The 12,979-nt window shown below is 38.3% G+C and overlaps 1 protein-coding gene and 1 pseudogene across 1 annotated transcript in view; one reads left to right on the forward strand and one right to left on the reverse strand.

Annotated features, from left to right (window-relative positions):
- The window catches only part of Tsga10 (testis specific 10), a 92,698-nt gene that overhangs the window by 11,188 nt on the left and 68,531 nt on the right, over nucleotides 1–12,979 (reverse strand). The window contains exon 16 of the mRNA XM_013351078.2: nucleotides 2,938–3,147. Within this exon, the coding sequence (XP_013206532.1) occupies nucleotides 2,938–3,147 (210 nt within the window). The remainder of the gene's footprint in view (nucleotides 1–2,937; nucleotides 3,148–12,979) is intronic.
- Nucleotides 11,126–12,663, forward strand: LOC101986681 (annotated as a pseudogene).

Consider the following 12,979-nt stretch of genomic DNA (forward strand, 5'->3'; position numbering starts at 1 on the left):
TAAAAAAAGAAAAGAAAAAGATATTTTGACTTAAAAATTTAAGTCAAAAGATATGTTACTTTGGGAAAGAGGTTATGTATTTGTTTCCACAGGAAATGAGAGACTGTGAATTCATTCTGGGTTAAAAAAAAATCAGCTTTGATAGAGGAAGACCTCTTGAAATATCTCCAGTGGGAGTACATGGTCCACATGATCCAACATCTCAGATTTCCTCTGTTGCAATTTCCTCTGATTTCTTTATTCAGAACAGCCTCAAGGAAAACTGACTGAGATGATTCAGTCTCACAGAATACTCCAGTCAGGACTTGATCATAATCCTAAATTTTCCCAGTGTCCCCCAAAGATTACTAGTACTCCCAATTGACAGGAAGTAGGCTAGAGAACTATGACCACATTCCAAAAAATTGGATTATGGATGTTTGTTTATGGGGTTGGTTACAAATTGTTACTGGTCATAGTAAAAAAAAAAGGCTAAATAAAATAGTTAAGTTCAGAGATCTCTTTCTAAAAGAAGGGGCATATGATATAGAAATAGGATAAAAGAATAAATTATTGACTCTATTTTAATCCAAAAGAACAGCTATTAATCTCAGGATATTTAACATTGATATAGATTTTGGTTTATTGATACAAATTTAAAGTTAATTTTGTTATGCTGTATGTATATTTCTACTCTTATTTAAGGTATGGTGCTTATACAGCTCATTTAAAATGTAATGTATGATTAAAAATACAGACTAATAGTGTTCTATAAAAGTCAACCTTATAGTCAAGTTAGGTATGTTTCCAAGGTCATAAACAGATATATTTAGATAAATGATCTTTAAACACTTCAATGATCTACAGAATATGGTATTTAAGATGTTTTAATAACATAAGGTTTTTATAGCAATAAGACACATCCTCTCCTGGCAGCACTAATGCACTTCAGAGAAGATCATGGCCATCAAAGAAACTCTGTATTGAGTTTGTTTTTGTTATGGAAAAAGGTAGCCCTGTGGGCAAAGAAACTGCCCTTGTCTCAACTGATGACAGTTACTGTCCAAACCGGACAAGCAGAATGCAAAAAAAAAAGGTGACTTTTGAACTTTGCCAAGACAAGGTAAGGACAGTCCTTCAAAATTCCCTTATATAGCATGAATTCTAATTGTTCTTAATAGTAAAAGCTTGAAGTCAGCTACCAGGGAGTGAAACAGTACAGCCAGCCACTAGAGAAACCTTTTACCTCTACCAAATCCTCAGACCAAAAAGGTGATCTTACGCTTAGAAGACTGTGTCCTATGACTGACTGCTTCAGACTGTACCTCAGACTGCATACTCAGACTGCAATGAGCGCCTGTCTCTTCCTGCCTTATATTCCTCTCTCCACCCAGTCATATCACTCTGTCTCCAGCCCCCTAGTGCTGGGATTACTTTGTGTGAGATGTTTCTCTTTTAGACAGATTTAATCTCATGTAGCCCAGGGTGGTCTTAAACTAACAGAGATCCTTCTGCCTTCTGCCTCCCAAGTTCTGGGATCAAAGATGTGTGCCACCACTTCCCTGGCCTCTGGTGGCTTAGCTCTGCACTCTGATCTTCAGGCAAGCTTTATTTGTTAAAACACAAACAAAATATTACTACATCCTTATTCACAGGAAAGTCTGTCAGACATGCTAGGCCTGTAGGCCAGAGTTGGATGACCCAGTATTAAAGAGAAACTTTAGGTGGCTGTCCAGATAGCTTGAGGTCCTTGTCATTCCACCCTTCTGGGGTCTTTGATTAAGTTGAAGACTAGATAGTTATATTTTTCTTTGGTTATGATAAAAGACAAATTAGGTATAAAACTTTAAGAAGATTACTATAGGATTGGGCTTTACTTGCAAGTGGCATGCTATTTTTATAAGCTATGGACTTATAACTACTGATACTTCAATTTATATTATTTCAATTGATACAGTAACAAGCTAAGATTTTTCCAATTAGAAAACATCAAGTAAATTTTTAAATAAAAGGTGATTATCTCATTTTTAAGTTTTACAGTAGCAAATTAATCATTAAAAAGTTCATGGTGAAATCAAGAAATAATTAAGAATAAGTGAGGAGTTGGGCAGATGGTACTTCATTAAAAGATTAATAGTAGATTCTTATAAAATAAACTAGACTCATGATTCTCAAGTGCATCACAAAGGGTGGATTAACAAAATAAGAAATTCAATAAGGTTTAGTAATAACAAATAGCCAAGGTGGCCAAGGTTGGCTGATATTTCAGTATAGATATACAGTATCTATACACTAAGAGCCAGATTCTATTTCTCCAGATTTATGTCCAGGCAGTTCTTCTTAAACATATCACACTGCTCACTAAAAACACTATTTTCATTCAAGAATCTACATGGACCTCTCCATCATTACCTCTGTGGGATGCCCCATCCACCAAAGTTCAGCTACTGCTGAATTCCTTATGGATACTTCCTATTTCTCTATTTATATCAAATTATTTATATGCCGATATTTGGAGCATGAGCCTGTACGGTTTGAATATCCCTAGTGTATGCACAAAGTAGATACAACCAACTGCATTACAACTTAAAAGACTTCATCCAATTACTAGATCAATTTAGCTAGAAAGAATACCATTCAGTTTATAATTTAGCTGAGCAAGGCCCATGGTTTTCTGCTCACAGCTCTGTCAGTGTATTTTATAATTCTGACTAAACACAATCGCAAACTACAAATTCAAAGGAAGATTTTGGGTTTTTTTTAATGTTCTTGAATTCTTTAGAACACAGCTGTCATAAATTAACCTTTTAAACTTTAAACATAAAATTTAAAAGCATAATAAAAACAAATTCAAAGCTAAAAGGCATATATATTTGATATAGTATTTTATAAAAACAAACCTCTTTTTCAAAATTATAATAATGCTCAAGTCCTAGCAATTCTCAATGTATTACATACCATTTCAATTTCCTGATCTTTGGCAACCAGCTGTCGATTAAGAAGTTCTTTGCTCGAGTCAAGTTTAATGCAGAGCTCCCTTGTGGAAGACAGGTCTGCAAGTGCAGACACCTTTTCAAACTGAACCTTCTGAAGCTCCTCCTCCATCTTCACCAGAGACTTGTGTAAAGTTGAAATCTGGGACTTGTAAGAACGCTCTGCATTTAAGTGCTGTAAGGACAAGACGATTATATATACAGATGTAAATATTTTAGCTGTAAGGTCATCATGGACAACAAAATAGGGCGAATCTTTTAGCACTAGAATAGAAGACCTTGGGTGATATGGGTGCTGATAGGATACACAAAACATTCTGTGAGAGATAATTTGGAGCTTCAAGTTTAATTAGTAAATCCTATGAGTAGTGTAAAAGATGCAACTGGGAAAAGAACTGTTTCCTATGAAAATGCCTGCAGGTTCAGTACCAGTGTAATATATACAGTTTGGCCAATAGTTGTATCTGTTTGCACAGTTTACATGCCCTACAAATGTTGCTGCTGCCAAAGACAAAATGGTAGCCACTGCCACGTTCAGAAAATATTTTCCAATTGTTGACTGACATATTTATATCAGTCATACTATCATAAAATGAGGACTGATCATTTTCTAGCACTAATATTTCTGAGAGAAAAAGCTCTGAGCAAGTACAAATTAAACACAACCAATTATGGAAAAAGCATATTTTAAAAGCCATGATATGAGATTCAAGTTACATAAATGCTTTCAAATGTTCAAAATAATTTCACTCCCCACACCTCCCCCCTTCAGGCATGATGCTTACGTAAGTGCACTGCCACCTACAGAGAAGTATTTGTTTGCTATAATGTGAAGATAACAGAACTGGGAGGCAAAGACTGTGTGTTCTTTAACAAGTGCTTTTACAAGTCTAAAGCACTAAAAATTGTTCCTGGCACATCATGTTATTTTTGCCGTAATTCAAGGTCCCCTTCACCCTCTTGATCTCCCTTCCTTCTGTAGTCATTCTTACTCATTCTTCACATCAACCTTCTATCCATCCAACTGTCCACCCACCCCTCACATCTTTCCAGAATACTCTGTATGCTATAGTAACTGTGCCTAGAGACAAAGTCAGTGGAAAGCAAAATTACTTCTGCTCTCACAAAGCTTTACTGTTGAGGGAGTCCTGTATTAATCAAATATGTTACAGATAGAAACACACTAAGAAACTCTTTCTGGAAATAGCAGGGGGAAAAACCTGACCTACACTGAAATAATCAGAAAGTCAAGAAAGGCTTCCCTAAGTAAATGACTGAGCAGTGAGGAGACAAATAGCGAGAAGAAGCATTTCAAGCTGAAAAAGGCAAAGTGCCGCAGCTCTGTTTGGATGCAAGAGTAATATGTTCCAATCACTGAGAGATGGCTGGTGTGCCTGGAGCTTAATGCTCACAGAGAAAAGTAATAGGAGATGCTTACAAAACACAGTGAAGCAGGTTTAGTAAGCTGTGATCTTCAATGGTGAGGGTGATGTAATCAGACTTCTAAGGTTTTGAATGGTCACTCTGGATATTGTAGGTTCTACTAAGATGACTGAGTAAGCTAAGGAGAAAAGTCTCAAGATAAAACTGAAAAACAAAACATTTTGTTTTGATACAAGGTCTCACTCTGCAGTTCTGGCTGGCTTGGAACTCACTATGTAGACCAGACATAGACCATGCTGGCCTTGTACTCAGGAACTTCCACCTGCCTCTGCTTCCCAAGTGCCACCATGCCCTGCAACATAACATTTTTATTAATTCTACATATGAGCTTACAGAGAAGAGAAAAATTCCCTCAAAGGAAGCAAAGCAATAGAAAAGTTTTCAGCTCAGCGATACAACACCTTATCTAGCAAACGTGAGATGATGGGTTTAATTGCCAGTAAAATACACACACACACACACACACACACACACACACACACACCAAATAAAAAGGACCATGACTGTAACATCTACATAATATGGGATTTTTGAATAACGTACTAAAAATAAAAAAAGGCCCTAGGGGGAAAATCTACTCAGTCATACAGAAACCACTGAAAGTATATCTGGACCTGGTCTTTGAATAAAAACACAATTTCTTTTGTGATAAACATAAACATTAATTCTGACTTGATTTTAGAATAGCACTTTATTATCTCTATTTCTAAATGTTAGCATAAGATTTGTCCCCTGTTCAGTGATGACCTAGAGCCAGCATTACAAAAACAAACCCACCCTCCTGCAGGGATAGCACCACACTGAGACCACATAAAATTCCGTGGGGTGGAAGATTCTGCTTAAGAAAAACTTCTAATATAGGAAGTCAATGGAGGATCAGAGCAACAGAGCAAGACCTCACTTCCAGAAATCCACATTACTGACCAAAATATTTTCACTGGCATGGAAAAATATACTGGAAAATACTAAAGAAATTAAGGAAGAAATCTGAAAGAAAAAAGTAACACATGGAAAAATAGGCACATTTGAAAAATAATTGAATAAAACTTCTCGAAAGAAAGGTGGTGTCTATAATAAAAGCCTTAACAAAACTATCAAGAACAAACTAGAACAAATAAAAAGAGAAATGTGAACCAGAAAACAAGGTATAGAACACAAACATGCAGAAACTATGCAAAGACCAATCAAAAAGGGAAAATTATCCAAGATACGCAAGAGTTGAGGGAACAGCAGAGTGAATTTGAAAACAGTAATGTTCAAGAAGTAATAGCTGAAAAATTTCCATAACTAATGAAAGCTACAAGTACTCTGAATGAAACAGAGGAAGAAAAATCCAAAATATCAAAGCCAGAGAGAGCAAACCTAGGCACCCAATAGTAGATTCCAAACAATGAGAAAGAGAAGACTATAATAAGAACCAGTGGCAAAGGCAGACATCTGAGGAATAACAACAAGAATGAAAACAGACCTACTAACAGAAAAACCAGGGGTCACTATGTCAAAGATTTATTTTTATTTTTATCTATGTGTATGTGTGTATGTCTATGTCTATGTACACTACAGGCATGCAAGTACCCCTTGAAGCCAGAAAAAGGCATTAAATTCCCCAAAGACAGTATTACCAGCAGTTGTAAACTGCCCAACGTGGGTACAGGAACCGAGCTCAGGTCCTCTGGAAAAGCAGCCTGCATCATCTAAACTACTGAGTCATCTGTCTAACCTTATCAGGTTATTATTAAAGTTATAAAGAGAAATATTCTCAATCTAGAAATCTATGATCAGCTAAACTAACTCTCAAGACTATAGGTACACTATCCATTTTAAAAAAGATGGAAGAAAATGAACACACTGGTTTCTGCAGGAAGGAAGGACAGAAGAGGAACTAAGTAATAAAGAACCAGAATACAAGAAGCAAGTGAACACAGGTCTTATAAGCCTATAGGTAGATGCAAGCAGTACTGATCACAAGAGCAATAATAATTACTTATTGGAACATATAAGACAATGTGAAATTAAAATAGTGCATGAGAAGATCATGAAAATGTAGGGGAGGTGTGACAGAAAGCACAGGTTGTGCTACTGAGCAGGATGTGGTCCTCATTAGTCAAATATTCCTAGGGAGTTGGTCATATCAACAATTATAACTTTAACATCTAAAGGAAAAAATATAAAATGTGTAACTTCTATATAGATGAGCGGCGGCAGCCAAAAATGTGTAAAGAAAACAAATATGTAAGATAGAAAAATAGAAAGAAACAAAGCAATCATGATAAACGGAAAGCATGAAACAAGCAATGGTAAAACTAAATGTACTAGCAATGTAAAAGCTTATTAGTTAACAGGTTTTTAAAAATCAACCAAACTGGCCTTTGACACAGGCCTGTAATCTTAGGGATCAAGAGGCAGAAAGATTGAAAGTTCAAGGCTTGCCTGGACAACTTCACAAGCCTCTCTCAAAATAAAAAATAAGAGAAGGACTAGGGAATGAATCAGTGGTAGAGTGTTTGTCTAGGCTCAATTACTGGCAACATACATACACAAAAGGAATTCAAGGTTACGTAGCAAGTTCAAGGAAAGCATGTGCATATCAAAATGGTCTCAGAAATATAACTTACAAGTGAATACAAAATAACATGCCAGACATGTAAAATTTCAGAAAAGATGAGTCCACAGCCAGAATGAACATGAATCATTGTAAACAAATATAAAATTGCAGAGATGACAGTACTAGAAGACAATATGAGGCGCATGCAGGGCCAACTCTGGGAGAGGCTATGTTGTATGGGTCTCAGCTTTCAATGTGCACCTGATCCTGAATGACTTCATCTTACATAGCAACAGCCTTGATCTGAGTAACTCCACTTGAAGCGCCAAGCAGGAGTGACTGTTGTGAACCATTCCTTTACACTGTGTGATGATGTGTCACTGTGACAGGTTTAGTAAAGAGCTGAATGGCCATTAGCTAAGCAGGACTTCTGGGGTCAGAGAGCTCTGGGAGAGAGGAAGGAGGAGTGGCAAGCCAGGCGAGGAGGAAGTAGGATGGGCAAATGGAGATGAGGTAATGGGTGTGGAAAAAAATGTAGATTTTAAAATATGGGCTAATTTAAGGTATAAGTAATGGTTAGGAACAAGCTTAAGTTAAGGTTGAGTTTTTATAATTATTGATAAGTCTCTATGTCATTATTTGTGAGCTGGAGGCCCAAGGGAAAATATGTTTACAAGTGAACTCTACATTCTCTCCCACTTTCTCTCTCTCCCTCTCCTCGTGCGTGCGTGCGTGCGTGCGTGTGTGTATGCAAGTGTGTGCATTCATAGCTGTGGAGGTGAGAGGTCAACATCAAGTGTATTCCTCAGTCATTTTCCATGTCATGTTTTAAGATGAGGTCTCTCACTGAACCTGGAGCTCACCAAATCAGCTAAATTGACTGGATACTGAGCTCCAGTGATCACACCAATGAACAAAGATACCAGAAACTATACCAATCATATCAGAAATATCAGACTCCTAAGCCTATCAATCAAAGCACATGTAGCCTTACTGAAGAAGAAGGTCTTCTGACTTTTCAGTGATTTCTCATGAGTCTTGTACAGAAAAATTGCCAAAGCAAAGGACTCCTGTCTCTATCCCTGACCAGCACCTGAATCCTTCCCTGAGTAGCTCTGCACTCAGGCTAAGAAGATATCTTATCTGGTCCCCTAAAGGCTCTTCTGTGTCAGGTCTCTACCTCTGTCTTCAGATGTAAAGGTCTTTCTGATCTCTACAGTGTTTTAAACTCTTTTTGGATATTTTGGGATAATTATGTATAACCCATGTACATAAAATGTAAAGTGTAAAGTACTAATTACTTATTAGTAAACAAGAATGGAATAAAACAGCTTGTGGCTGCCATCAGCTAGCTACCAAACAAAATTGATATTACTGGGCAAATAGCAACTAATAAAACTGACTTAGGTTGTGAATGTATTATTATTCAATGAATTATGACATTGTGTAAAGACAAATGTGCTCATCTGTATTTGCCATCTAACACACTCATGACACACAAAAATAGCAGCTATACAAAAACAGAAAGAAAAGACTTAGAAAGATACAGAGTCTTCACACTCTGTGGAAGAGCATCAGTGACCCACACACTTGTGCTCTAAATTCCAGACTCTCGGAGGAAAGGTAAGGGGGAAATACTCAAGTAAATACTGGCCAAAGGTAATTTCAATGTGATGAAACCAAACAACCGTGAGTGTAAATTATTAAATAAAAGGATTATAAAGATCTACTATGCTATTAAATTAATGTCAATGAGATTAGAAAATTCCTGCACTAGAAAGATGGCTCAGTGGTTAAGAGCACTATCTTCTCTACCAGAGGTCCTGAGTTCAATTCCCAGCAACCGCATGGTGGCTCACAACCATCTGTAATGAGATTTGGTGCCCTCTTCTGGCTTGTAGGCATACATGCAGACAGAATACTGAGACTATTGTATACATAATAAATACATAAATCTTTTAAAGAAAGAAATTAGAAAATTCCCAAAAAGCACAAACTATTAAAATGAACACAAGATAAACAGAACAGACCCATAACAAAAAGAGTCTGACTAGAAATTTAGAAATTTCCCACCAAAAACAGGTTCAGGTGTCTTTAGCATTGAATCTACCAAACCTTTAAAGACTTGGGACCAATTATATACAAACTCTTACAAAAACTGGAAGCAAAGGGAACATTTCCAAGTTATTATATACTAAAACCATACAGGTTGTCATAAGAAAAAATACTAGAAAACCAAATGTTAACACCAAAAAAGAATAATAATTATACATAATGGTCAAGTAGGATTTCTCTTAGGGGTGCAAAATTATACTTGATACCATGCTTAAAATTTAATCCAATATGGATCGAAGACATGAAAGAAATTGGGATAGCTGGTTGTGATAGCTAATGGGTACATTGTATCTTTTAAAGATGATGGAAATGTTCAAAAGTGCTCATTTTTACAAGATCATAATTCTAAATATTCTAAATACCACAGAATATACTTTAAATATGAGAACTTTATGACATAGATCTCATTCTCAATAAAGGTATTACAGAAAGCTGTAAATGTGTAAGGTTGCAAGCCTGGTGTGGTGGTACATGCCTATAATCTGGGAGACATAAGCAGGAATATCATGTGTTCAAGGTCAGCTTGAGCTAGACACTGAGCTATTATCTCAAAGAAAAGACAGAACCCATCACGTCCTTAGGGTAATGCTATTACTGCTAAATGGACACAATATCAAACTGCCTTCTAAAATGGGTGCAGCTTTCAGTACTCATCAGAGGAGCATCTCTGTGCAGTGGATAGTGGTCAATGTACAGAGAAAAACTGTCTGGAATGCTCAACCATAAGTGAGACATATATATCACACTCTTCCCTTAAAGCTCAGGAAACATCACGGAAGGGGGGATGATACATACTTATAAAAATATTTCAGACTTACATTTTTAGAATGACTTGTGTTTTTAAATTGGCATATCATATTGATAGAATATAACACATGCATATAATGTACAAGAATCAAATCAGGGTATCAACAGTTGAGTCTCCTTTGATATTAATTTCTGATATCAAACTCACTAGTCACTCACTGCTGAAAGCTACAGTAACTTAGAACACTGAGGAGTGTTATAAGCATCTCCCCTCCCCTGGCTGGACTCTGGAAACAATACCCACTTTTTCTCTACCCTTCCTTTCTTTCATCTGTCCCATCCTCTACAGAAGTTTAAATAAAAATATAGGAAAATGTCTTTTGGATCATAGGACACTAAGGAATTTCTTAGAAAACATAAGATCATAATCATATGGAAAAATATTAATAATAATTCTAAGTACATCTTTTTATCTTGCAAGTAAATGAAAAGACAAGTTAACTATTAAATCTTCAAAAGGGCTGTAATCAAGAATATATAGAGGACTCCTGTCACTTGATATGGAAAACGTAACTGAATAGAAAACAATGTATACATATTTAAGAAAAACTCATTCGATGGGCTGGAGAGATTGCTCAGGGATTGAGAGTACTTCCTGCTCTTCCAGAGAACTAAAGTTTGAATCCTAGCACCCACATGGCTTTTCACAACCAGCTGTAATTTGTTCCAGAGAATCTAATGCCCTCTTCTGGCCTACATGAGCCCCATGTACTCATACACCCAGGCAAACACTGATGCACATAAATTTTTTCTAATTCTTTAAATTTTTTAAAGAAAAATCTATTCAGAAACCCATCTAAAAAGAGCCGTAGTGGTCAAGAAACACTACACCCTGTCATTTGTTTCTCCATCAGGCATGTGCCACCTGCTGTTGAAACAGGCACGTGTCAGCTTTTCGCTGAATTCCCAGCTTCCTGGTGCCGGGCTTCCAGAATTGGTTTTACTCCTGCTGAAGGAAAAGCCTCAAAATCTCAGCCATATTTGGAAGTAGTTCATTTTAAGAGGTCCCACATGTCCATTAAAATATTTTTAGAGCACACAATCCTTTTTAGCACAGAAGCTTGTTAAAAAAATGTCTTGCAGTCTCATGCTGAGGTTCCTGGAGGCAGGATCACCATTTCAGACTGAGGTCAAGGCAAATCAACTTGATACCGGAAGTCAAGTTGGTGCAGAACGTTTACAAAATATCAGAGTCTGCACAGAAGAAACGAAGTAAACCATCGCTGTAAAATTCTTTATCAACATGGAGAGTTCCAAAGAGTTGGTTGAGGAAGTCGTCATCGGGAAGGATGGGCCTTCTACACAGCCATTATTGCTCCCGGAGGAAATTGAGAAAGAGGACCAAAGGTTCCAAGGACACAGTGCTTGTGCCCCTTGCTCTGTGTGTCCAGATGCTGCTCAGAGCAGAAGTGCAGGTGTTGCGGGCAGCACAACTGACCTCACAGGAGATTCCGCTTCCAAGAACACACAGAGTCGCACAGAGCAAAATATGGAAGAAATATTTTCCCAGTTTCCATTTACAGACTCTGAAACAAATACCTCAAACACGGAACAGAAACATGAAATGTGGGGCTCAAACGAGAAGGACAGCGGTGATATGGAACGTGAGAGCGATGCCTTCTTACTGACTCCTGACTCTTCCAATCCTGAAGACAGCTTCATTTCGAGGGGAGAGACAGGCGACCAGAGAGGCCCAGCTTCTCCTGACGATATCTTGCAACAGCAAGCTGAACCCTCACTTCCCAGTAACGTGCAAGCTGCCTGTTACAGCTCCACTCAGCATTCTCCACCGCTGCCAATGCCCCAGCTATTACCTTCAGATACTGATGCAGGATTCACAGGAGCCTCTGATCATAGTGATTCTCTCATTACGGGGGCTAAGAGATTTAGAGAGATGCTGAAAATACCATACAAGCTGGAATTAGTAAATAAACCCGGCAGAACAGATTTAAAGCATATTATTATAGATGGATGTAATGTCGCATTAAGCCATGGTCTGAACAAGTTCCTTAGTTGCCGTGGAATAGCAATCGCCGTTGAATATTTTTGGGAGCGTGGACACAGGAAGATCACTGTGTTTGTGCCGCAGTCTTTAACATGGCCCAGTCCTGTTGCCACAGAACAGCACTTCTTGACCCAGCTCCAGGAGCTTGGAATACTAGCACTAACTCCTTCTAGGACGGTCTTTGGAGAACGAATTTATTCTCGTGCTGACAGGTTCATGCTACGCTTAGCGGACCAGACTGGGGGTGTCATTGTAAGCAATTATACCTTCAGAGAGTTTGTGAATGAGTCAGTGTCCTGGAGAGAAATTATTGCCAAAAGATTGCTTCAGTACACGTTCGTGGGGGACATCTTTATGGTTCCCGACGACCCTCTGGGAAGAAATGGGCCTTGGCTAGACGATTTCCTTAGAAAGGAGGGCTTTCTGGAGACATGCAGCCTCTACCCAGGGCCCTGCCGAATGTGAACATGTTCGCCCGGAATCAAAACACCCAAGTCGCCATTGCCAGGTACCAGCCTCCATATGGGAACCAGGGGGCCTCTTCAGGCCCTTGGCTTCCTCAGCAGCCCCACTTCACAACCCTGACCACCGTTCCTGGTATACAGCAGAACCATCTCATGCCAGCACAGAGATCTTCTGCAGACACCAGTGAGCTGAGGGAGACCCTGCTGAAGATTTTCCCTGACTCTGAGCAAAATCTGAAGACTTACGAGATCCTGGCAGCTCTGCCATACCTGAAGAACCTGTTTGTGCTTTCTGACCTGGTGTTGGACTAAGGCTGGGCTGAGAGCCCAAGGCGGATGCGGAGCTGCCAACTGCGGACAACCATAGTGGAAGAAGCCTTCCAGAGTGAACGGGGCTGCTCTGGATTTCCTAAGAAAAGGAAGGGGGATGTGTTTTGTTCTTACACAAATCTGGAGTTTCGAAGCCATCTTTATTTCTATGTATAAAATTTGCTGCTAATACAGATTTGACCTTTTGTGTAAAAGGAAAGCACATTCTCTGCCTTTTCAGAACTGTGTATCAGCAGTTCCTCTTGAGTGTATTTTCAACTTTTGTTTTTAAAACTATTTCCTTAGAGCTGAAGTAAAT

Source organism: Microtus ochrogaster, linkage group LG2 (assembly GCF_000317375.1).
Source record: "Microtus ochrogaster isolate Prairie Vole_2 linkage group LG2, MicOch1.0, whole genome shotgun sequence".
Classification (NCBI taxonomy): Eukaryota; Metazoa; Chordata; class Mammalia; order Rodentia; family Cricetidae; genus Microtus; species Microtus ochrogaster.